Source organism: Salmo salar, chromosome ssa05, assembly GCF_905237065.1.
Source record: "Salmo salar chromosome ssa05, Ssal_v3.1, whole genome shotgun sequence".
Lineage (NCBI taxonomy): Eukaryota > Metazoa > Chordata > Actinopteri > Salmoniformes > Salmonidae > Salmo > Salmo salar.
In genome coordinates this window covers 14,903,048-14,928,511 of record NC_059446.1, presented here as the reverse complement: position 1 = coordinate 14,928,511, position 25,464 = coordinate 14,903,048, and the positions used below count along the sequence as shown (strand labels likewise).

At 50.2% G+C, this 25,464-nt stretch overlaps 1 protein-coding gene across 3 annotated transcripts in view; it reads right to left on the bottom strand.

Moving 5' to 3' along the window:
- The window catches only part of LOC106604262 (actin filament-associated protein 1-like 1), a 158,219-nt gene that overhangs the window by 128,203 nt on the left and 4,552 nt on the right, over positions 1-25,464 (bottom strand). For 2 of the 3 annotated variants that reach the window (XM_045717925.1, XM_045717927.1), the window contains exons 1-2: positions 16,211-16,345; positions 3,377-3,502 (exon numbers count right to left, since the gene is read on the bottom strand). In XM_045717925.1, the coding sequence (XP_045573881.1) occupies positions 3,377-3,502; positions 16,211-16,241 (157 nt within the window). In that variant the 5' untranslated portion in view covers positions 16,242-16,345. Of the gene's footprint in view, positions 1-3,376; positions 3,503-16,210; positions 16,346-25,464 lie in introns of those variants that run through there. The other variant, XM_045717926.1, reaches the window with a different exon arrangement.

The following is a 25,464-nucleotide window of genomic DNA, read 5'->3' as shown; positions in this document are numbered from 1 at the left end:
GTGGTGTCCTACCTGTGGGCTGTAGCTGTCTGTCTGTAGTCTCATACCTGTGGGCTGTAGCTGTCTGTCTGTCTGTCTGTAGTGTCCTACCTGTGGGCTGTAGTGGCCTGTCTGTCTGTAGTCTCCTACCTGTGGGCTGTAGCTGTCTGTCTGTCTGTAGTTTCCTACCTGTGGGCTGTAGCTGTCTGTCTGTCTGTAGTTTCCTACCTGTGGGCTGTAACTGTCTGTCTGTCTGTAGTGTCCTACCTGAGGGCTGTAGCTGTCTGTCTGTAGTTTCCTACCTGTGGGCTGTAGCTGTCTGTCTGTCTGTAGTTTCCTACCTGTGGGCTGTAGCTGTCTGTCTGTCTGTCTGTAGTTTCCTACCTGTGGGCTGTAGCTGTCTGTCTGCCTGTAGTCTCCTACCTGTGGGCTGTAGCTGTCTGTCTGGAGTCTGCTACCTGTGGGCTGTAGCTGTCTGTCTGTAGTGTCCTACCTGTGGACTGTAGCTGTCTGTCTGTAGTGTCCTACCTGTGGGCTGTAGCTGTCTGTCTGTCTGTAGTGTCCTACCTGTGGTCTGTAGCTGTCTGTCTGTAGACTCCTACCTGTGGGCTGTCTCTGTCTGTCTGTAGTGTCCTACATGTGGGCTGTAGCTGTCTGTCTGTCTGTAGTCTCCTACCTGTGGGCTGTAGCTGTCTGTCTGTAGTGTTCTACCTGTTGGATGTAGCTGTCTGTCTGTAGTCTCCTACCTGTGGGCTGTAGCTGTCTGTCTGTAGTGTCCTACCTGTGGGATGTAGCTGTCTGTCTGTAGTCTCCTACCTGTGGGCTGTAGCTGTCTGTCTGTCTGTCTGTAGATTCCTACCTGTGGGCTGTAGCTGTCTGTCTGTCTGTAGTGTCCTACCTGTGGGCTGTAGCTGTCTGTCTGTCTGTAGTGTCCTACCTGTGGACTGTACCTGTCTGTCTGTAGTGTCCTACCTGTGGGCTGTAGCTGTCTGTCTGTAGTGTCCTACCTGTGGGCTGTAGCTGTCTGTCTGTCTGTAGTTTCCTACCTGTGGGCTGTAGCTGTCTGTCTGTCTGTAGTTTCCTACCTGTGGGCTCTAGCTGTCTGTCTGTCTGTAGTTTCCTACATGTGGGCTGTAGCTGTCTGTCTGTCTGTCTGTAGTCTCCTACCTGTGGGCTGTAGCTGTCTGTCTGTCTGGAGTCTGCTACCTGTGGGCTGTAGCTGTCTGTCTGTCTGTAGTCTCCTACCTGTGGGCTGTAGCTGTCTGTCTGTCTGTAGGCTCCTACCTGTGGGCTGTAGCTGTCTGTCTGTCTGTAGGCTCCTACCTGTGGGCTGTAGCTGTCTGTCTGTCTATCTGTCTGTAGTTTCCTACCTGTGGGCTGTAACTGTCTGTCTGTCTGTCTGTAGTGTCCTACCTGTGGGCTGTAGTGGCCTGTCTGTCTGTAGTCTCCTACCTGTGGGCTGTAGCTGTCTGTCTGTCTGTAGTTTCCTACCTGTGGGCTGTAGTGGCCTGTCTGTCTGTAGTCTCCTACCTGTGGGCTGTAGCTGTCTGTCTGTCTGTAGTTTCCTACCTGTGGGCTGTAGCTGTCTGTCTGTCTGTAGTTTCCTACCTGTGGGCTGTAACTGTCTGTCTGTCTGTAGTGTCCTACCTGAGGGCTGTAGCTGTCTGTCTGTAGTTTCCTACCTGTGGGCTGTAGCTGTCTGTCTGTCTGTAGTTTCCTACCTGTGGGCTGTAGCTGTCTGTCTGTCTGTCTGTAGTTTCCTACCTGTGGGCTGTAGCTGTCTGTCTGCCTGTAGTCTCCTACCTGTGGGCTGTAGCTGTCTGTCTGGAGTCTGCTACCTGTGGGCTGTAGCTGTCTGTCTGTAGTGTCCTACCTGTGGACTGTAGCTGTCTGTCTGTAGTGTCCTACCTGTGGGCTGTAGCTGTCTGTCTGTCTGTAGTGTCCTACCTGTGGTCTGTAGCTGTCTGTCTGTAGACTCCTACCTGTGGGCTGTCTCTGTCTGTCTGTAGTGTCCTACATGTGGGCTGTAGCTGTCTGTCTGTCTGTAGTCTCCTACCTGTGGGCTGTAGCTGTCTGTCTGTAGTGTTCTACCTGTTGGATGTAGCTGTCTGTCTGTAGTCTCCTACCTGTGGGCTGTAGCTGTCTGTCTGTAGTGTCCTACCTGTGGGATGTAGCTGTCTGTCTGTAGTCTCCTACCTGTGGGCTGTAGCTGTCTGTCTGTCTGTCTGTAGATTCCTACCTGTGGGCTGTAGCTGTCTGTCTGTCTGTAGTGTCCTACCTGTGGGCTGTAGCTGTCTGTCTGTCTGTAGTGTCCTACCTGTGGACTGTACCTGTCTGTCTGTAGTGTCCTACCTGTGGGCTGTAGCTGTCTGTCTGTAGTGTCCTACCTGTGGGCTGTAGCTGTCTGTCTGTCTGTAGTTTCCTACCTGTGGGCTGTAGCTGTCTGTCTGTCTGTAGTTTCCTACCTGTGGGCTCTAGCTGTCTGTCTGTCTGTAGTTTCCTACATGTGGGCTGTAGCTGTCTGTCTGTCTGTCTGTAGTCTCCTACCTGTGGGCTGTAGCTGTCTGTCTGTCTGGAGTCTGCTACCTGTGGGCTGTAGCTGTCTGTCTGTCTGTAGCCTCCTACCTGTGGGCTGTAGCTGTCTGTCTGTCTGTAGGCTCCTACCTGTGGGCTGTAGCTGTCTGTCTGTCTGTAGGCTCCTACCTGTGGGCTGTAGCTGTCTGTCTGTCTATCTGTCTGTAGTTTCCTACCTGTGGGCTGTAACTGTCTGTCTGTCTGTCTGTCTGTTTGTAGTCTCCTACCTGTGGGCTGTAGCTGTCTGTCTGTCTGTAGTGTCCTACCTGTGGGCTGTAGCTGTCTGTCTGTCTGTCTGTAGTGTCCTACCTGTGGGCTGTAGTGGTCTGTCTGTCTGTAGTTTCCTACCTGTGGACTGTAGCTGTATGTCTGTCTGTCTGTAGCGTCCTACCTGTGGACTGTAGCTGTCTGTCTGTAGTGTCCTACCTGTCAGCTGTAGCTGTCTGTCTGTAGTCTTCTACCTGTTGGATGTAGCTGTCTGTCTGTAGCCTGCTACCTGTGGGCTGTAGCTGTCTGTCTGTAGTGTCCTACCTGTGGGCTGTAGTGGTCTGTCTGTCTGTAGTGTCCTACCTGTGGGCTGTAGCTGTCTGTCTGTAGTTTCCTACCTGTTGGATGTAGCTGTCTGTCTGTAGTGTCCTACCTGTGGGCTGTAGTGGTCTGTCTGTCTGTAGTGTCCTACCTGTGGGCTGTAGCTGTCTGTCTGTAGTTTCCTACCTGTTGGATGTAGCTGTCTGTCTGTAGTGTCCTACCTGTGGGCTGTAGTGGTCTGTCTGTCTGTAGTCTCCTACCTGTGGGCTGTAGCTGTCTGTCTGTAGTGTCCTACCTGTGGGCTGTAGTTGTTTCAGCAGGTTCCTAACAGAGGTCTTCTTCTCCTCAGTAGGAGAGCTCAGAGTCTCGTGGTCCAGCAGCTTCAGCAGAAAGTTGAGCTCCGTCACCAGGACCTCCATCGCTAAGGAAGGGGTCAGAGGTTAGAGATCAGAGGTTAAAGGTCAGTGAGGGAGAGGACAGAGGTCAATCGACCCAGCCCAAACAACCGCTGGGTGTGTAACAACTCTCTCTTGTTTCTGTCAACAAACACAGGCATGTAGGCATACCCATGCCTCTCTCTCTCTCTCTCTGGTCCATCTCTGCCCCCCATCCTCTCTCTCTCTCTCTCTGGTCCATCTCTGCCCCCCCATCCCCTCTCTCTCTCTCTCTCTCTCTCTCTGGTCCATCTCTGCCCCCCCATCCCCTCTCTCTCTCTCTCTCTGGTCCATCTCTGCCCCCCCATCCCTCTCTCTCTCTCTCTCTCTGGTCCATCTCTGCCCCCCCATCCTCTCTCTCTCTCTCTCTCTCTGGTCCATCTCTGGCCCCCCATCCCCTTCTCTCTCTCTCTCTCTCTCTGGTCCATCTCTGCCCCCCCATCCCCTCTCTCTCTCTCTCTCTCTCTCTGGTCCATCTCTGACCCCCTCCCCCGTCCCGTCTCTCTGTCTCTCTCTCTCTGGTCCATCTCTGTCCCGTCCCGTCTCTCTCTCTCTCTCTCTCTCTCTGGTCCATCTCTGCCCCCCATCCTCTCTCTCTCTCTCTCTCTGGTCCATCTCTGCCCCCCCCATCCCCTCTCTCTCTCTATCTCTCTCTCTCTGGTCCATCTCTGTCCCGTCCCGTCTCTCTCTCTCTCTCTCTCTGGTCCATCTCTGCCCCCCCATCCCCTCTCTCTCTCTCTCTCTCTCTCTGGTCCATCTCTGCCCCCCCATCCCCTCTCTCTCTCTCTCTCTCTCTGGTCCATCTCTGCCCCCCCATCCCCTCTCTCTCTCTCTCTGGTCCATCTCTGCCCCCCCATCCCCTCTCTCTCTCTATCTCTCTCTCTCTGGTCCATCTCTGTCCCGTCCCGTCTCTCTCTCTCTCTCTCTCTCTCTCTGGTCCATCTCTGACCCCCCTCCCCCGTCCCGTCTCTCTGTCTCTCTCTCTGTCTCTCTAAGAAATAGGGGAAACCCAGTAAAACACTTCCATATATCCAGCACATAGAAACATAACATCATAGTGTACACAAGCATTTCGCTACACCCCCAATAACATCTGCTAAATATGTGTATGTAACCAATACAATGTGATGTGATTTGAAAGCCCAGTCAGCTTTTCAGGAGTATATTATTCACATGGGACTCGACCGCTCCCAGTTTTCAGAACAGAACGGAAATAAACCTTCAGCTCTGCATGCAGGTGTATGCTCCTGAGAGCAGTTCTGTGGTCTGTCTGCCTCTGATTGTGGACCATATAGAGCCTGAACCTACAAACACAGTGACCTGGACTAACCATGAGCTCATTTTACAGCCCTACCCCAGCGCTCTCTCGTGTGTGTGTGTGTGTGTCTCTCTCTGTGTGTGTGTGTGTGCCCCTCTCTCTCTCTCTCTCTCTCTCTCTCTCTCTCTCTCTCTCTCTCTCTCTCTCTCTCTCTCTCTCTCTCTCTCTCTCTCTCTCTCTCTCTCTCTCTCTCTCTCTCTCTCTCTCTCTCTCTCTCTCTCTCTCTCTCTCTCTCTCTCTCTCTCTCTCTCTCTCTCTCTCTCTCTCTCTCTCTCTCTCTCTCTCTCTCTCTCTCTCTCTCTCTCTCTCTCTCTCTCTCTCTCTCTCTCTCTCTCTCTCTCTCTCATAATCTACCTCATCCTTCTCTGCTCTGTCTCATCTGTGTAGGGGAAACCAGATGTCCAGAAAGAGTGGTCTAGGCCAAGACATTCCACCCCCTCTCCTATGGTCTCCTCTCTCCTATGGTCTCCTCTCTCCTCCTCTCCTATGGTCTCCTCTCTCCTCCTCTCCTATGGTCTCCTCTCTCCTCCTCTCCTATGGTCTCCTCTCTGCCCCTCTCCTATGGTCTCCTCTCTCCCCCTCTCCTATGGTCTCCTCTCTCCCCCTCTCCTATGGTCTCCTCTCTCCCCCTCTCCTATGGTCTCCTCTCTGCCCCTCTCCTATGGTCTCCTCTCTGCCCCTCTCCTATGGTCTCCTCTCTGCCCCTCTCCTATGGTCTCCTCTCTCCCCCTCTCCTATGGTCTCCTCTCTCCCCCTCTCCTATGGTCTCCTCTCTCCCCCTCTCCTGTCTCCTCTCTCCTATGGTCTCCTCTCTCCCCCTCTCCTATGGTCTCCTCTCTCCCCCTCTCCTATGGTCTCCTCTCTCCCCCTCTCCTATGGTCTCCTCTCTCCCCCTCTCCTATGGTCTCCTCTCTCCCCCTCTCCTATGGTCTCCTCTCTCCCCCTCTCCTATGGTCTCCTCTCTCCCCCTCTCCTATGGTCTCCTCTCTCCCCCTCTCCCCCTATGGTCTCCTCTCTCCCCCTCTCCTATGGTCTCCTCTCTCCCCCTCTCCTATGGTCTCCTCTCTCCCCCTCTCCTATGGTCTCCTCTCTCCCCTCTCCTATGGTCTCCTCTCTCCCCCTCTCCTATGGTCTCCTCTCTCCCCTCTCCTATGGTCTCCTCTCTCCCCCTCTCCTATGGTCTCCTCTCTCCCCTCTCCTATGGTCTCCTCTCTCCCCTCTCCTATGGTCTCCTCTCTCCCCCTCTCCTATGGTCTCCTCTCTCCCCCTCTCCTATGGTCTCCTCTCTCCCCCTCTCCTATGGTCTCCTCTCTCCCCCTCTCCTATGGTCTCCTCTCTCCCCCTCTCCTATGGTCTCCTCTCTCCCCCTCTCCTATGGTCTCCTCTCTCCCCCTCTCCTATGGTCTCCTCTCTCCCCCTCTCCTATGGTCTCCTCTCTCCCCTCTCCTATGGTCTCCTCTCTCCCCCTCTCCTATGGTCTCCTCTCTCCCCCTCTCCTATGGTCTCCTCTCTCCCCCTCTCCTATGGTCTCCTCTCTCCCCCTCTCCTATGGTCTCCTCTCTCCCCCTCTCCTATGGTCTCCTCTCTCCCCCTCTCCTATGGTCTCCTCTCTCCCCCTCTCCTATGGTCTCCTCTCTCCCCCTCTCCTATGGTCTCCTCTCTCCCCTCTCCTATGGTCTCCTCTCTCCCCCTCTCCTATGGTCTCCTCTCTCCCCCTCTCCTATGGTCTCCTCTCTCCCCCTCTCCTATGGTCTCCTCTCTCCTATGGTCTCCTCTCTCCCCCCTCTCCTATGGTCTCCTCTCTCCCCCTCTCCTATGGTCTCCTCTCTCCCCCTCTCCTATGGTCTCCTCTCTCCCCCTCTCCTATGGTCTCCTCTCTCCCCCTCTCCTATGGTCTCCTCTCTCCCCTCTCCTATGGTCTCCTCTCTCCCCCTCTCCTATGGTCTCCTCTCTCCCCCTCTCCTATGGTCTCCTCTCTCCCCCTCTCCTATGGTCTCCTCTCTCCCCCTCTCCTAAGGTCTCCTCTCTCCCCTCTCCTATGGTCTCCTCTCTCCCCTCTCCTATGGTCTCCTCTCTCCCCCTCTCCTATGGTCTCCTCTCTCCCCCTCTCCTATGGTCTCCTCTCTCCCCCTCTCCTATGGTCTCCTCTCTCCCCTCTCGTTACACACAGTAGAATAATAGGCTCTGTCTGTGTCTGAATTGATTTCATATGCCAGCTACTCAGACATTGTGTGAGGATTTCCATGTTTCATAAAGATGGAAGAGAACCGGATGGGTGGAGAAGAAAGATGTTATATATGCACACAGACGCATGCAACACACACACACACGCCCACACACACACACGCCCACACACACACCCACACACTCTCTGACCAGTTGTTCTCTGTCAGGCAGATATATATGATATAGTTGTCTGACAGTGGGTTGTTAAGCCCATTGGAGGATCACATCAGGAAAATATGTCTTCAGTTAGGGAGTAACACTGTTCACACACCCAGCCGGTCAGTTCTCTCTGGTTGACAGATTATATCATGATTACTCTGCGTCCTGGTAGAAAGTAGTGCACTACTTCTGAGTCCTATTGTTCCTTGTAGAAAGCAGTGCACTAAGGAAATAGGGAACCATTTGGGACGCAGACTGGGAGATGTCCAGCACTCAGACTAAACTCACTAGGGGACACACACACATAGCAGACATGTTAACTACACACCAGGATTCAGTCTTCTACATATCAGACATGTTAACTACACGCCAGGATTCAGTCTTCTACATATCAGACATGTTAACTACACGCCAGGATTCAGTCTTCTACATATCAGACATGTTAACTACACACCAGCATTCAGTCTTCTACATATCAGACATGTTAACTACACGCCAGCATTCAGTCTTCTACATAGCAGACATGTTAACTACACACCAGGATTCAGTCTTCTACATATCAGACATGTTAACTACACACCAGCATTCAGTCTTCTACATATCAGACATGTTAACTACACGCCAGCATTCAGTCTTCTACATATCAGACATGTTAACTACACGCCAGCATTCAGTCACACACATAGCAGACATGTTAACTACACACCAGCATTCAGTCTTCTACATATCAGACATGTTAACTACACGCCAGCATTCAGTCACACACATAACAGACATGTTAACTACACACCCGCATTCAGTCACACACATAACAGACATGTTAACTACACGCCAGCATTCAGTCACACACATAGCAGACATGTTAACTACACACCAGCATTCAGACTTCTACATATCAGACATGTTAACTACACACCAGCATTCAGTCACACACATAGCAGACATGTTAACTACACACCAGCATTCAGTCTTCTACATATCAGACATGTTAACTACACACCAGCATTCAGTCACACACATATCAGACATGTTAACTACACACCAGCATTCAGTCACACACATACCAGACATGTTAACTACACGCCAGCATTCAGTCTTCTACATATCAGACATGTTAACTACACACCCGCATTCAGTCACACACATAACAGACATGTTAACTACACGCCAGCATTCAGTCACACACATAGCAGACATGTTAACTACACGCCAGCATTCAGTCACACACATAGCAGACATGTTAACTACACACCAGCATTCAGTCACACACATAGCAGACATGTTAACTACACACCAGCATTCAGTCTTCTACATAGCAGACATGTTAACTACACGCCAGCATTCAGTCTTCTACATATCAGACATGTTAACTACACGCCAGCATTCATTCTACATATCAGACATGTTAACTACTCCCCAGCATTCAGTCTTCTACATATCAAACATGTTAACTACACGCCAGCATTCAGTCTTCTACATAGCAGACATGTTAACTACACGCCAGGATTCAGTCTTCTTCCTCAGGTTTTGAAATCATAACAGTTGATCAGTTCTGTCTGCAGTAGCGGTGGTTCAGTGAACCATGAATACTGCATGTTCCAGTGGGAGACTGTGTGTTCCAGTGGGAGACTGTATGTTCCAGTGGGAGACTGTGTGTTCCAGTGGGAGACTGTGTGTTCCAGTGGGAGACTGTATGTTCCAGTGGGAGACTGTATGTTCCATTGGGAGACTGTGTGTTCCATTGGGAGACTGCGTGTTCCAGTGGGAGACTGCGTGTTCCAGTGGGAGACTGCGTGTTCCAGTGGGAGACTGCGTGTTCCAGTGGGAGACTGCGTGTTCCAGTGGGAGACTGCGTGTTCCAGTGGGAGACTGTGTGTTCCAGTGGGAGACTGTGTGTTCCAGTGGGAGACTGTATGTTCCAGTGGGAGACTGTGTGTTCCAGTGGGAGACTGTGTGTTCCTGTGGGAGACTGTGTGTTCCTGTGGGAGACTGTGTGTTCCTGTGGGAGACTGTGTGTTCCAGTGGGAGACTGTGTGTTCCAGTGGGAGACTGTATGTTCCAGTGGGATGTTCCAGTGGGAGACTGTATGTTCCAGTGGGAGACTGTATGTTCCAGTGGGAGACTGTGTGTTCCAGTGGGAGACTGTGTGTTCCAGTGGGAGACTGTGTGTTCCAGTGGGAGACTGTGTGTTCCAGTGGGAGACTGTATGTTCCAGTGGGATGTTCCAGTGGGAGACTGTATGTTCCAGTGGGAGACTGTGTGTTCCAGTGGGAGACTGTGTGTTCCAGTGGGAGACTGTATGTTCCAGTGGGATGTTCCAGTGGGAGACTGTATGTTCCAGTGGGAGACTGTGTGTTCCAGTGGGATGTTCCAGTGGGAGACTGTATGTTCCAGTGGGAGACTGTGTGTTCCAGTGGGAGACTGTGTGTTCCAGTGGGAGACTGTATGTTCCAGTGATGAAAGTAGATTAAGTTGATAAGATCAGTTGAAATGTAAAGGAAACCGTGTGGACCCAAACCATTTTTTTGGCCCAAGGGGTAGGCTTTAGCTCAATGTCCAAAAACTCTGACTCTGTCCCAAATGGTCCTGGTCAAAATGAGTGCCCTGCGTAGGGAATAGGGTGCTGTTTAGGACGCAGAAAAGTCAGACGAGCCAGGTTCGAACCCACTGGGTCAAACATGTGAAACACATTGAGGTCCTGAACCAGGGGGACTCAGCAGTGAAACACATTGAGGTCCTGAACCAGGGGGACTCAGCAGTGAAACACATTGAGTTCCTGAACCAGGGGGACTCAGCAGTGAAACACATTGAGGTCCTGAACCAGGGGGACTCAGCAGTGAAACACATTGAGGTCCTGAACCAGGGGGACTCAGCAGTGAAACACATTGAGTTCCTGAACCAGGGGGACTCAGCAGTGAAACACATTGAGTTCCTGAACCAGGGAGACTCAGCAGTGAAACACATTGAGTTCCTGAACCAGGGGGACTCAGCAGTGAAACACATTGAGGTCCTGAACCAGGGGGACTCAGCAGTGAAACACATTGAGGTCCTGAACCAGGGGGACTCAGCAGTGAAACACATTGAGGTCCTGAACCAGGGAGACTCAGCAGTGAAACACATTGAGATCCTGAACCAGGGGGACTCAGCGGTGAAACACATTGAGTTCCTGAACCAGGGGGACTCAGCAGTGAAACACATTGAGTTCCTGAACCAGGGAGACTCAGCAGTGAAACACATTGAGGTCCTGAACCAGGGGGACTCAGCAGTGAAACACATTGAGTTCCTGAACCAGGGAGACTCAGCAGTGAAACACATTGAGTTCCTGAACCAGGGGGTCTCAGCAGTGAAACACATTGAGTTCCTGAACCAGGGAGACTCAGCAGTGAAACACATTGAGGTCCTGAACCAGGGAGACTCAGCAGTGAAACACATTGAGGTCCTGAACCAGGGGGACTCAGCAGTGAAACACATTGAGATCCTGAACCAGGGAGACTCAGCAGTGAAACACATTGAGATCCTGAACCAGGGGGACTCAGCAGTGAAACACATTGAGATCCTGAACCAGGGGGACTCAGCAGTGAAACACATTGAGGTCCTGAACCAGGGGGACTCAGCAGTGAAACACATTGAGGTCCTGAACCAGGGGACTCAGCAGTGAAACACATTGAGGTCCTGAACCAGGGAGACTCAGCAGTGAAACACATTGAGTTCCTGAACCAGGGGGACTCAGCAGTGAAACACAAAGACACTTTTTGTTATTGATACACCTCTTACTAGATACACACATTCCTCTCAGCTACAGGGCACTCCCACCAGTGTGTGTGTGTGTGTGTGTGTGTGTGTGTGTGTGTGTGTGTGTGTGTGTGTGTGTGTGTGTGTGTGTGTATATATGTAGTCACTGAAACAGGACTTGTTGACATGCAGTCTTCCACCAAGCAAAGAGATTCCTTTCCCAGTCCATGGCCTACAGCTGGCCCTGGCAGGAAACATGGACCAACCAGGGGGGTAATGTGGTCTAATGGCCTAACTGTGAAAGAGAGGGAAGGAGGGAGGGATAGCATAGATGGAGAGAGAGATAGCATAGATGGAGAGAGAGAGGGAGGGAATAAAGAGAGAGAGAGAACGATAGAGGGAGAGAGCCTGCCAAGTCAACCAACTGTTTGTCTTCGCTGGCACTCACCCTCGATAGAGGAAGGGAAAATTCACTGTGGTGAATCACTAAAACAATAGAGAAAAATACTCAATGTAACTGAAGAATCCATAGACTCTAAACACTTCTGGGAAAATTGGAAAACACTAAACAAACAACAACACAAATAATTATCTATCCAAAATGGAGATGTGTGGGTAAACCACTAGGTAAGGGGTGCTTGTCCATTAGGTAAGGGGTGCTTAACTGGTGGCAGGGAAGTCAAACGCAGGAGAGCAGAACTTGGTGAATAGCCGGAGCAGTTTAATATATAAAACTAACGGCATACAAAACAACAAACACATGGGTACACAACCCGTAGCACACCAGTAACACATAGCACAAGTACCTACAATAAACAATTCCCAACAAGGACATGGGGGAAACAGAGGGAAAATATACAACATGTAATTAGGGAATTGAAACCAGGTGAGTGTGAAAACAAGACAAAACAAATTGAACATGAAAAATGGATCGGCGATGGCTAGAAGACCGGTGACGTCGACCGCCGAACACCGCCCGAACAAGCAGAGGAACCGACTTCGGTAGAAGTCGTGACACCATTAAAATAACATCAAATTGATCAGAAATACAGTGTAGACATTGTTAATGTTGTAAAGAACTTTTGCAGCTGGAAACGGCAGATTTTTTATGGAATATCTACATAGGCGTACAGAGGCCCATTATCAACAACCATCACTTCTGTGTTCCAATGGCACGTTGTGTTAGCTAATCCAAGTTTATCATTTTAAAAGGCTAATTGATCATTAGTAAACCCTTTTGCAATTATATTAGCACAGCTCTAAACTCTTGTTTTGATTAAAGAAGCAATAAAACTGGCCTTCTTTAGACTAGTTGAGTATCTGGAGCATCAGCATTTGTGGGTTTGATTACAGGCTCAAAATGGCCAGAAACAAAGACCTTTCTTCTGAAACTGGTCAGTCTATTCTTGTTCTGAGAAATGAAGGCTATTCCATGCGAGAAATTGCAAAGAAACTGAAGATCTCGTACAACGTTGTGCACTACTCCCTTCACAGAACAGCACAAACTGGCTCTAACCAGAATAGAAAGAGGAGTGGGAGGCCCCGGTGCACAACTGAGCAAGAGGACAAGTACATTAGTGTGCCTAGTTTGAGAAACAGACGCCTCACAAGTCCTCAACTGGCAGCTTCATTAAATAGTACCCACAAAACACCAGTCTCAACGTCAACAGCGAAGAAGCGACTCTGGGATGCTGGCCTTCTAGGCAGAGTTCTTCTGTCCAGTGTCTGTGTTCTTTTTCCCATCTTAATCTTTTCTTTTTATCGGCCAGTCTGAGATATGGCTTTTTCTTTGCAACTCTGCCTAGAAGGCCAGATTCTAGTAGGGTGAGGCCGGGTGCTGCAGACTGTCTCTCTATGTCTCTCTCTCACAATCTGAAAACTTTGAAAACAAACCCGATTTTGATAAACTCCCATATCTACTGGGTGAAATACCACAGTGTGCCATCACAGCAGCAAGATGTGTGACCTGTTGCCACAAGAAAAGGGCAACCAGTGAAGAACAAACACCATTGTATATACAACCCATATTTATGTTTGTTTATTTTTCCTTTTGTACTTTAACCATTTCCACATCGTTACAACACTGTATATATACAGTATGTGACATTTGTAATGTCTTTATTCTTTTGGAACTTCTGTCTAAAAGGAGTCACGCAGGAGATGAGAAGCAGGTACAGGAGATGTGAAGCAGGTACAGGAGATGAGAAGCAGGTACAGGAGATGAGAAGCAGATACAGGAGATGAGAAGCAGGTACAGGAGATGAGAGGCAGGTGCAGAGAGTGAAGGTTAAATAGCTGATGGACATGAAATGGAACAGGAACAGAGTCTGGACAGGAACACATAACAACAATTAATGCAGACACAGGGAACACCACCGAGGAACATACAGATGATACAGATATACAGGGGGTAATCAACAACGTGAAGGAGTCCAGGTGAGTCCAATGAGCTCTGCTGCGTGTAATGACGGGTAGCCTGGCACCCTCGAGCGTCAGGGATGGGGAGCGGGGGCAGGCGTGACACTGTGAGTGTAATGTTTACTGTTCATTTTTATTATTTATTTTACATTTACATATAATATACTTCACTTGCTTTGGCAATGTTAACATATGCTTTCCATGCCAATAAAGCCCCTTGAGTTGAATTGAATTGAGAGAGGAAGGGGGAGAGGGAGAGAGGGAGATAGGGAGGGAGAGGGAGGCAGAGGGAGATTTGGAGAGAGAGAGGGGGAGAGAGAGGGGAGAGAGAGGGGAGAGAGAGGGGAGAGAGGGGGAGAGAGAGAGAGAGAGAGAGAGAGAGAGAGAGAGAGAGGGGGAGAGTGAGGGGGAGAGGGAGATAGGGAGGGGGAGAGGGAGAGAGGGAAAGAAAAAGAGAACGAGAGAGAGAGGGAGAGAGAGAGAGAGAGAGAGAGAGAGAGAGGGAGAGAGAGGGAGAGAAAAAGAGAAAGAGAAAGAGAGAGAGAGGGAGAGAGAGGGAGAGAGGGATAGGGTAAGAGCATGGTGAATGCTTTAGCCATGGATTGCTGGACAATACTTCCCAAATACTTTCTTGCCCAATCTTGCCAAATAACAGCACTGTTTGGTAGTATGAAGAAGACCAGTATAGGGAACACCCTAACGGTGCTAGCCTGAGATAAAAGGCAGAATACACTGCTACAATGCCAAGCATGAAGAACACCTCTTGAATACTCAATGACCTATGACATTACTACTCCATTATCAATCCCATAAACCACCCTGGATGAGCTCTCCTCTGTCTGTCTGAACAAGGCTAGAACCACCATCACCTCAATCTGTTTCCCACCAAGCCCTTAACTTGAGCTGAACCTGTATGTATGTATGTGTGTGTGTCTCCATGCCAAGACAAACAGGGAGGGGAGAGAGAGGTGCCCATGCTTTCCTCCCCAGGGGAAACACACACACACACACACACACACACACACACACACACACACACGCGCGCGCGCACACACGGCTGATAATGCCACATCAAAACAGGGTTGGGTTAAAACTTGAGCTTTAGAGTTGAGCTCAAAACCAGCTGCATGAACAAAGACTGATCAGCTGTAGAGATGTAGTAGATTGGTAGTTCTATTTCATGAGTTGTGTACTTCTGCATAATATCCAGAACACAGTCATAAAGAGAAAGAACATCAGCATTTCAAAGCAGAAAGAGAGGCTCAGAGTCAGAGCCTCAGAGAGAGGCTCAGAGACAGAGCCTCAGAGAGAGAGTCTCAGAGACAGAGCCTCAGAGACAGAGGCTCAGAGACAGAGGCTCAGAGACAGAGGCTTAGAGAGAGAGGCTCAGAGACAGAGGCTCAGAGAGAGTCTCAGAGACAGAGACTCAGAGACAGAGGCTCAGAGACAGAGGCTCAGAGAGAGAGGCTCAGAGAGAGAGGCTCAGAGAGAGAGGCTCAGAGAGAGAGGCTCAGAGACAGAGGTTCAGAGACAGAGGTTCAGAGACAGAGGTTCAGAGACAGAGGTTCAGAGACAGAGGCTCAGAGACAGAGGCTCAGAGACAGAGGCTCAGAGACAGAGGATATTCCCTATATACTGCACAACACTACCTTTGACCTGGTTTAAAGTAGTGCACTAGATAAGGAGTAGGGTGCCATTTGAGACGTAACTAGCGGGAGGAATGTGTGTCTGAGTTTGCTGAGCTAGCCCACATAAAACATCTTCACAATCTCACACTGCCTTGACAAACACAGTTTAACCCAGAAGATATATTCCACACCTTGTTAGAAGTGCAATGCAAGGCAGTGTGTGTGTGTGTGTGTGTGTGTGTGTGTGTGTGTGTGTGTGTGTGTGTGTGTGTGTGTGTGTGTCCGAGAGAGAGAGAGAGAGAGAACGCTCCACTGATGAGTGGACTAGCAGATTATAGTTTGTTTAACAGCGAGTCCCCCTGGTCTTTAAAGCAAGCGTTAGCCGAGCAGACCAGCAGCTCAGTGAGAACTGTGTTACAGTGACGAACTAGGAGAGTGTGAAGCCAGCCAACTCAGCACCTGCACTAACATGACTGGCAAACTACTCTGTATGATGCACAAGTACCAAACGACACCCTATTCCCTTTATAGTGCACTACTGTAGATAAGGGCCCACAGGGTAGTAGTGCACTATATAGGGAATAGGATGCTGTTTGGGATACACACCTGATGTGACCTGGATTCTAATACCCCTGAGGCACTCTGTCTTCACACTGCTTTATTAGAAATAAAAACACGCTTTTCAAGCAATACAAATCATAATTGTGTGTTACTGTATCAAATCTCTGACAATAAAGTTTCCATTTCAGCAGGAAGGAATATAGAGAGGATTTGTATTTGACTTGTTCCACACTGAACACAGAGGAAGTACAGACAGCGACAGACAAATCACAATATGACACTACTACAGTTTACTAGTCTGAATGTCTGGTTTGTCTCTGCTACTTTGCCACTTCGCGAGTAAAGACTAAAAACCCACACAGGCACACTGGCACACAGGCTAACAGGCTAGCAGGCACACAGGCTAGCAGGCTAACAGACTAGCAGGCTAACATGCTAACAGGCTAAAATGCTAACAGGCTAGCAGGCACACAGGCTAACAGACTAGCAGGCTAACATACTAACAGGCTAAAATGCTAACAGGTTAGCACACTAAGGAAAGCAAACAAACACAAATGTAACATCACACAAAGAACCAAAACTGATAAGTGGATCATACATAACTGGAAGAAAAGTAAAAACGTTTTTCTCAATGAGTGTACTTTGGCACCTACCATTAGAAGATGAGAAAGAGAGGCCCACCATATTCCAATGTTAGGACAAATACATTCATATTTTTGATTAATCTGACTAAAAGGTGGAAAAAGTGGTGAGGTGTGAAACCCAATGGGTATAGAATTCCAATCCTATACCCCTCCCTCCCTCCCCCGTGTGTTATCTCTCTTAGCTCTCTCTTTCTCTGAGGGGAGGGATGGTGATGGTTGTGTGTGTGTGTGTGTGTGTGTTTACACAGCAAGCCTTTCCCAGGTGCTACATGATCCCTGGGATTACAGCAGGGGGATGCCCCCACACACACACACACACACACACACACACACACACACACACACACACACACACACACACACACACACACACACACACACACACACACACACACACACACACACACACACACACACCTCCCCCCCAGCTAGCTACAGCTTTCATTAATTCCTAACTCAGTTTCTGCAGTTTAGTCATCACCAACCCAACATGAAACACAGTATCTCTTCTCACGCTGGCACCACACACACACCAACCCATACACACCTGAGTGAGTCTGTTTCACTGTTGCCTCATAGGTAAAGCATTCAGATAAACTGTCCATATCAGCTCTCCCCATCGTCTCTCCGAGGAGAAAGAGACAATATTCTCTTTGTCTGTCTCCGAGCCCACTGCTCTCTCAGCCCACTGGTTTCTCAGTCCCCTGCCCTCTCAGCCCACTGCACTCTCAGCCCACTTCCCTTTCAGCCCAGTGGTCTCTCAGCCCACTGCCCTCTCAGCCCACTGCCCATTCAGCCCACTGCCCATTCAGCCCACTGCCCACTCAGCCCACTGCCCTCTCAGCCCACTGCCCTCTCAGCCCACTGCCCTCTCAGCCCCCACTGACCTCACAGCCCACTGACCTTTCAGTCCCCTTCTCTCTCAGCCCACTGCTCTCTCAGCCCACTGGTCTCTCAGTCCCCTGCCCTTTCAGCCCACTGGTCTCTCAGTCCCATGCTCTCTCAGCCCACTGGTCTCTCAGCCCACTGCTCTCTCAGCCCACTGCTCTCTCAGCCCACTGCTCTCTCAGCCCACTGCTCTCTCAGCCCACTGCTCTCTCAGCCCACTGCTCTCTCAGCCCACTGGTCTCTCAGTCCCCTGCTCTCTCAGCCCACTGCCCTTTCAGCCCACTGCCCTCTCAGCCCACTTCCCTCTCAGCCCACTGCCCTCTCAGCCCACTGACCTTTCAGTCCCCTTCTCTCTCAGCCCACTGGTCTCTCAGTCCCCTGCTCTCTCAGCCCACTGCCCTTTCAGCCCACTGGTCTCTCAGTCCTATGCTCTCTCAGCCCACTGGTCTCTCAGCCCACTGGTCTCTCAGTCCCCTGGTCTCTCAGCCCACTGGTCGCTCAGCCCACTGGTCGCTCAGCCCACTGGTCTCTCAGCCCACTGGTCTCTCAGCCCACTGGTCTCTCAGTCCCCTGCTCTCTCAGCCCACTGGTCTCTCAGTCCACTGGTCTCTCAGTCCACTGGTCTCTCAGCCCACTGCTCTCTCAGCCCACTGCTCTCTCAGTTAACTTCTCTCTCAGCCCACTGGTCTCTCAGCCCACTGGTCTCTCAGTCCACTGGTCTCTCAGTCCACTGCCCTCTCAGTTAACTTCTCTCTCAGCCCACTGGTCTCTCAGCCCACTGGTCTCTCAGTCCACTGCCCTCTCAGTTAACTGCTCTCTCAGCCCACTTCTCTCTCAGCCCACTGCTCTCTCAGCCCACTGCTCTCTCAGCCCACTGCTCAGTTAACTGGTCTCTCAGCCCACTGCTCTCTCAGTCCACTGCCCTCTCAGTTAACTGCTCTCTCAGCCCACTGCTGGTCTCTCAGCCCACACACGGGAAACTGTTGAGCGTGAAAAACACACACTGACACATGTGCACAAAAACACACATACAGGCACCACTTTCCCTCCCTCCCTCCCTCCCTCCCTCCCTCCCTCCCTCCCTCCCTCCCTCAGCTATTCAATCTATAATCGCCATTAGTTGGATATCAGAGCCGATCAGTTCAACAAACAATGATTTTCTTATTTCCCCCTTTCAAGTGTCTTCAAGTGTCTTCTAATTTCATTATATATTAACCATATCGATTGCATAATTAGCCTATTATGATCTGTAGGGCCGTGATCATTGACCATTCACATTACACAATATATTTGAAGCGTGCGCTCCAAGCCGCGCTCCGCGGTAATAACTCTAAACAACAACTGATGGCCCACTCTCCCGATCGCAACAGATAGTTCAGATGAAGGGTAACAGATTCGGTGGACTTACGTGGATTCATGGACGCACAGAACTTCTGGATTAGACGGAGTTATGGAAGAGAAAGCAGCGCGATCAGGCGATGGCGATTTCCTCCTTTTAGGGAGTGGAGATCTGTCGGACATTTTTACCTGACCTAATTAAAGCGCCCCTGGCCCAGCTGAGTAAGTGGCAATGAATTAAAGGATTATTCCACCAACTCCATGGGCCTTTTCTACAGCCACCCCGGAAATTTGTTAAATTCCACACTCCTCAAAAAAGGCTCATTGCTCCCTGTCCTCTGTCATCTCAGGGAGAGGAATTAGTCGGGCAACTGGCCGGATATATGTCCGGTTCTTTACCTGGATCTCCAGGGATCTAACACGACCATCGGTCCCAGGCATGATCTTAGTGATACAGCCCACCGGCCAGGAGGCTCGAGTCAGCTGAAGGTCCACCATCATTACGACTTGGCCAGTTTCCAGGCTGGCCATTTCTCTCTGCCATTTCCCTCTGTGCTGTAGACTTGGTAGGTAATCCAGAAATGGTCAGCCAAGATCTGGCTGTGTCGCCACCGGTGCCTGCCAATGAGGTTGGTATCAGCATACATGGCTTGAGGAAGTGACGCATCTCGGCGTTCCATCAAGAGCATATTTGGTGTAACCAGATCGGGGTCAGCGATGTCTGCAGAGAGATATCCCAAGGGTTTGGAGTTCAGGCTCCCTTCCACTTCTATCAGGACGGTCCGCAAGACAGTTGCAGTGACAGTTTGGTTCCCCAGGATGACTCGTAAGGCCATCTTTACAGATTTGATCTCTCGCTCCTATGTTCCTCCAAAATGAGGAGCTCTGGAGGGTTCAATTTGAATGAGATTTGTTGGTCCATCAACTGATCCTGGAGGCTAGGTTCCATGGCTTGGAAGGCTTCCTCCAACCTGGCTTCTCCTGCCTTGAAGTTTGTGCCTCTGTCAGCCAGGATCTCGTAGGGTTTCCCCTGTCGGGAGATAAACCGCCGTAGGGCCATGAGGAAGGCTTCAGTATCCAAACTCTCCAGTAGGTCCAGGTGGACACGTCTAGTTGTCAAACACTTAAATAGAATACCCCAGCGCTTTTCCACTCGACGACCTAGCTTGATTGTCAAGGGGCCAAAGCAATCGACTCCTGTTGACCAGAAGGGTTGTTGGAGGAGGCGCAAGCAAGCCGGGGGTAAATCTACCATTTTGGGCACAGTGGCTCTGGCCCGCCATCTCTGACATTCCACGCAGGCGTATTGGTGCTTACGACTGGCTCCTCATCCTCCAAGTATCCAGTACTTCCGCCTCATCTCCCCATAGACTCTCTCTGGCCCTGGGTGGAGAAGCCTCTCATCATAACTCTTGATAAGGAGCTTGGTAATAGGGTGTCTGGAGTCAAGGATAATTGGGTGGATAGCATCGGGATCCAAAACTTCTGCTTGGCGCAGCTTCCCTCCGACTCCAATCACTCCAAGGATTTGATCATATTCTGGGGCACGAGAGAGAAGACGGCTGTCCTTAGCCACCTCCCTACCGGCTTTCAGAGCTTTTAGCTCCTCAGGGAAGCTAACTGCTTGTGCATGCTGGAGGAGTAGTGTCTCTGCCGCGAGGGAGGTGGGTATGGAAGCCACCCCATTTGAGGTCTGGTTTGTGGTGGTGATCAGATCCGGCAGGGTTTGGAATTGTGTCAGGTCAGGGAGAGCTGTTGTTGGTTCCGTAGAGATGCTGTAGCATTGGGCGAACTTCCTTAACTCATGAGCTTCAGTTGGTTGCGGAGGGGCTGCACGCCTGGGGGCTGTCGGCCACTCGTTCTCTGGTTGGGACAAGAATGGTGGTCCCAAGCTCCAGCGATGGGGTTGAGCCAGTTCCTTAAGGGTTTTACCGCGAGTAACGTCATCAGCAGGATTGTTTACGCTGTCAACATACCTCCAGTCTTGGACTTCTGTTAGGTCTTGGATTTCCGCAATGCGAGTTCTGACGAACACCTAAAACCTGCATGACTCCGACTTGAGCCAGGTCAATACAGTGGTCGAATCACTCCAGTAGATGACCCTTTGGATTGGCAAGATGAGCTCGGCTCGCAAGGTCGATGTCAACTGGGCTCCGGAAAGGGCAGCACTGAGTTCCAGCCTAGGCATTGACAACTGCTTCTTGGGTGCGACCCTGGACCTGTCCATGACAAAGGAGACATGGGTGTGGCCTGCCTTATCCTCCTTTAGATAGGAAACCGCCCCATAAGCTCGCTCCGAAGCATCACAGAACACATGCAGTTCCAGGCATGATCCCAGTTGGTCAGCACAGGGTGGTACATAACATCTTGGCATTTGGACTTCAGAGAGCTCCGATAACTCTGTTTCCCAACAGATCCATCGTTCCACTAGGTCAGCCGGGTGGATCGGTTCAGCCCAGTCCCTCTTGGTCTGCCACAGGTCCTGGACTAAGACTTTGGCCTGGGTTGTGTATGGCAGAATATACCCAAGGGGATCGTATTGACTGGCCAAGGTCCGATAGATGGTGCGCAGAGTGGAGGTTTCGGTACTCAGGGCGGAGCGGTGCTTGTACCCCAGGGTATCCGGTATGCAGCTCCATCTCAGTCCTAGAGTGGGCTCTTGTGGGTTAGCGCCAGACTGCGATAGCCATAGTTCACTGCTACTGGACCTGGCTTGTGGCGGGAGGTGCTGGATAACCTCCGCTCTGTTACTCGCCCACTGTCGGACCTCAAATCCCCCCTATATAGTGCAATAATTTTCACCAGGGCCATTTGGTCAGAAGTAGTGCCCTATATAGAGAATATGGTGCCATTTGGGACATAGCCAAGAACACTGCTTTCCCCTCTGATGCACAGGCCTGGCCTGCAGACTAGCTGCATTCCCCTCTGATACACAGGCCTGGCCTGCAGACTAGCTGCATTCCCCTCTGATACACAGGCCTGGCCTGTAGACTAGCTGCATTTCCCTCTGATACACAGGCCTGGCCTGTAGACTAGCTGCATCCCCCTCTGATACACAGGCCTGGCCTGTAGACTAGCTGCATTCCCCTCTGATACACAGGCCTGGCCTGTAGACTAGCTGCATCCCCCTCTGATACACAGGCCTGGCCTGTAGACTAGCTGCATCCCCCTCTGATACACAGGCCTGGCCTGTAGACTAGCTGCATCCCCCTCTGATACACAGGCCTGGTCTGTAGACTAGCTGCATCCCCCTCTGATACACAGGCCTGGCCTGTAGACTAGCTGCATTCCCCTCTGATACACAGGCCTGGCCTGTAGACTAGCTGCATCCCCCTCTGATACACAGGCCTGGTCTGCAGACTAGTGAACATGCAGTCAACCATATGCCCATTGAAGAGGAGGAAGATGAGGAAGAGAAGAGTGACTTTCTCACTATCTGGCAAAGAACAGAAAATGCTTCTTTCTACCTCTAGACAGCCTTCATCCATCCATCACTCCCTCTTTCTTTCTCTGTTTTTCATACCCTCCCTAAATCTTCCCTCCCTCCCTCCATCTTTAATTCAGCCCGTGGAGTGGCATGGAGGAGTTGAGTCAGCCGTTTAGCAGACAAAGAGTCCAGTGATCTAAGTCTTTCAGTATAATAGAGGTCTGCTATCTGCACTCTACCCCATGATATCAGCACATAGATATGTGACTGTGTCTAACGGACAGGCTGGCTTCCTATGATGGGGCAAGAAAACACACACACGCACGCATGCACAGACACAGACACAGACACACACACACACACACACACACACACACACACACACACACACACACACACACACACACACACACACACACACACACACACACACACACACACACACACACTAAATAGTAGCCTCTTTGTCTGTCTGTGGGAGTTATTAGTCATGTAGGGGGGGCTTGATTGAGTACTGTGTTGGTCAGAGTAACAGGGGGTCCCCCAGAACACTGGAGCTCACTCTTGACCTCATAACCCCTCACCCCTGACCTCTGCGCTGACCTTGAATGTGTCCCAAATGGCAGCCTATTACTTTTATAGCACTACTTTTGACCAGAGCCCATAGGGCACTATGTAAGGAATAGGGGGTCATAGGGCACTAGGTAGGGAATAGGGGGTCATAGGGTTCTATGTAGGGAATAGGGGGTCATATGGCACTATGTGTAAGGAATAGGGGGTCATATGGCACTATGTAAGGAAAAGGGGGTCATAGGGTTCTATGTAGGGAATAGGGGGTCATATGGCACTATGTGTAAGGAATAGGGGGTCATATGGCACTATGTGTAAGGAATAGGGGGTCATATGGCACTATGGAAGGAATAGGGGGTCATATGGCACTATGTAGGGAATAGGGTGCCGTAGGGCACTATGTAGGGAATAGGGGGTCATAGGGCACTATGTAGGGAATAGGGTGCCACTTGGTCTGCAGACCTTGTCTCAGTCTGTCAGACGGTTAGGAGGAAACAGAGTAGGAACACCTAGACGCTGATCCAAGGTCAGTTTCTATTTTTCCACTCTGATGGTTAAGGATAGGATTTGGAGGGGTATGCTGATACTAGATCTGTGCCTAAAAGGGTCAAGTCTACCCACTAGTGTAGGAGTCGAGCTCTGTGACAGTCCAGTTTGTGTACTGCACGGCTCAGATACTGTACATGTGACTGTACCAAGAGAGAGCTGAGTTGACAGCTAATAAATAGCCTGTAACTGTCAGGTCCAAAAACCATACAAATCATATCACAATGAGTTTAATGACAAGGTGAGAATACTAACGGCAGCATCAGGTTTGATGAGAGCAGTGATATTTCACACAAAAAGCTGTTGATACAGATTCATTATGAGAAGTAAAGTTCTGAACCCTCTCTCCCACTTTCTCTACCTCCCTCTCCCCTCCACGCCCTCTCTCTCTCCCTGTCCCCCTCCCTCTCTCTAATCTAACATAGCAGGTGTAAAAGAAATGCCCGAGCAGGGTCGGCAAGAGCATCTGGTTTTCAGGCTTTGCCTCTTCTCTGCTTTTCCCCTGAAAAATGAATGAAGGTGTTTATTTCAACCTCACTGAGGGTGCTCCCTTTCTGTTCCTCCCTCCTCTCTCTCCCTCCCTACATCTCTCCCTGCCTCTCTATAACCCTCTCTCTCTCCCCCTTCTCTCTCTCTGTCCCCGCCTTTCTCTCTTTCTCTTTCTCTTTCTCTGCCTATGCAAATTAAATTCAGCCCTGCTAATTTCAATTCATATTTCAATTCAGTCCTGCTAACTTAAAAGTATATTCAAATTCAACTGTGCTAACTTCAATTCATATTTAAATTCAACTATGCTAACTTCAATTCATATTTAAAATCAACTATGCTAACTTTAATTCATATTTAAATTCAAACATCACATTCCTCAAAAGCATGTCTGTGTCAAATTGTATTCTAATGGTCTCAGCATGCACAAACTGTAACTCAATCAATGTAAACGCACACACACACACACACACACACGCACGCACGCACGCACGCACGCACGCAGGCGCACGCACGCACACAGCCTCTTCATTTTCTGGAACTATCTTTGGAATGTGTGGTATTCCAACCTGTGACACAGAGAGGTCAAGATATGACTATACAGATCAGATGTATTACGTAGACCAGAGAGGTCAAGGTATGAATACAGAGATCAGATCAGAGTGTTTCATGTCATTCTGTATTATTCTGGCCTCTGGTATGTTCTGTGTCTGCTAAACCTTTCCATATGCTCACAGACACACTGAAGAGACAATTACCATGATTCAGCACAGACAGCCTGGGATGATAAGGGGATAGGGAGGGGATGATGAGGGGATGATGAGTAGATGAGGAGGGGATGATGAGTGGATGAGGAGGGGATGATGAAGGGATGAGGAGGGGATGAGGAGGGGATGAGGAGGGGATGATGAGTGGATGATGAGGGATAATGAGGGGATGATGAGGGGATGATGACGGGATGAGGAGGGAATGATGAAGGGATGAGGAGGGAATGTCCCCCAAATGCCACCCTATTCTTTTAATAGTGCACTACTTTGACAAAAGATTTATGAGTTCTGGTCAAAAGTAGTGCACTAAATAGGGCATAGGGTGGCATTTGTGATGCATACAATCCCACCAATGCTACGTGCCTCTGAGGAGTCAACCTCAACCTTTCCCCTCCCCGCTCACACACCCACCTGATGCTCCTGGACACACACGGACACACACGGACACACACGGACACACACACACACACACACACACACACACACACACACACACACACACACACACACACACACACACACACACACACACACACACACACAGGGCATTAGGCCATTACACTAATTCTCCAGTCGCTAGGCTTGGCTTTTTGCTCACACAGATCCTGCTGTGTTTGCTTTACAAACTGATGATTCATTGGCTTCTTTTCAGCCAAGAGGAGAGAAGAAAAGGAGAGAGGAAGAGGGAGGAAAGGAAGAGGAGAGAGGTAGAGAAGAGAGGAAGATCAAGAGGTAGAGAGGAAGAAGAGAGAGTATGAGGTGGGAGGAAGAGGAGGATAGAGGGAGAGAAGAGGAAAGGAAGGGTAAATGAGAGGTAGAGGAGAAAGGAGGAGAAGGGAGGAAAAGGAGGAAGAGCAGAATAAGAAGAGAATAGAGGAAGAGGAAAGAGAAAGAGGGCTGAAGAGGAGCTAGTAAAAGAGCGGTGAAGAAGAGAAGGGCAGAAGAGGAGGAGGAAGAGGAAGAGAGAGAGGGAGAGAGAGAAGAGGAGGAGGAGGGAGGAAGAGGGAGAGAAGAGAGTAAGAGGAGAGAGGAGGAGAAGAAGGAGGGAGGGAGGGAGGGAGGAAGAGGAAGATGTAACTCGTAAACCTGTCACCTGAGCAGCTTCCTATACTTTTCACTACTTTCATTGCAGTTCCTTCTCATCATCACTTGCATGTGTGTACCTGCCTGCCTGGCTGGCTGGCTGGAAGGCTGGTTGAAAGGCTGTGGGTGCTGGACCTGGGCCTGAGAAGAGACTCTCC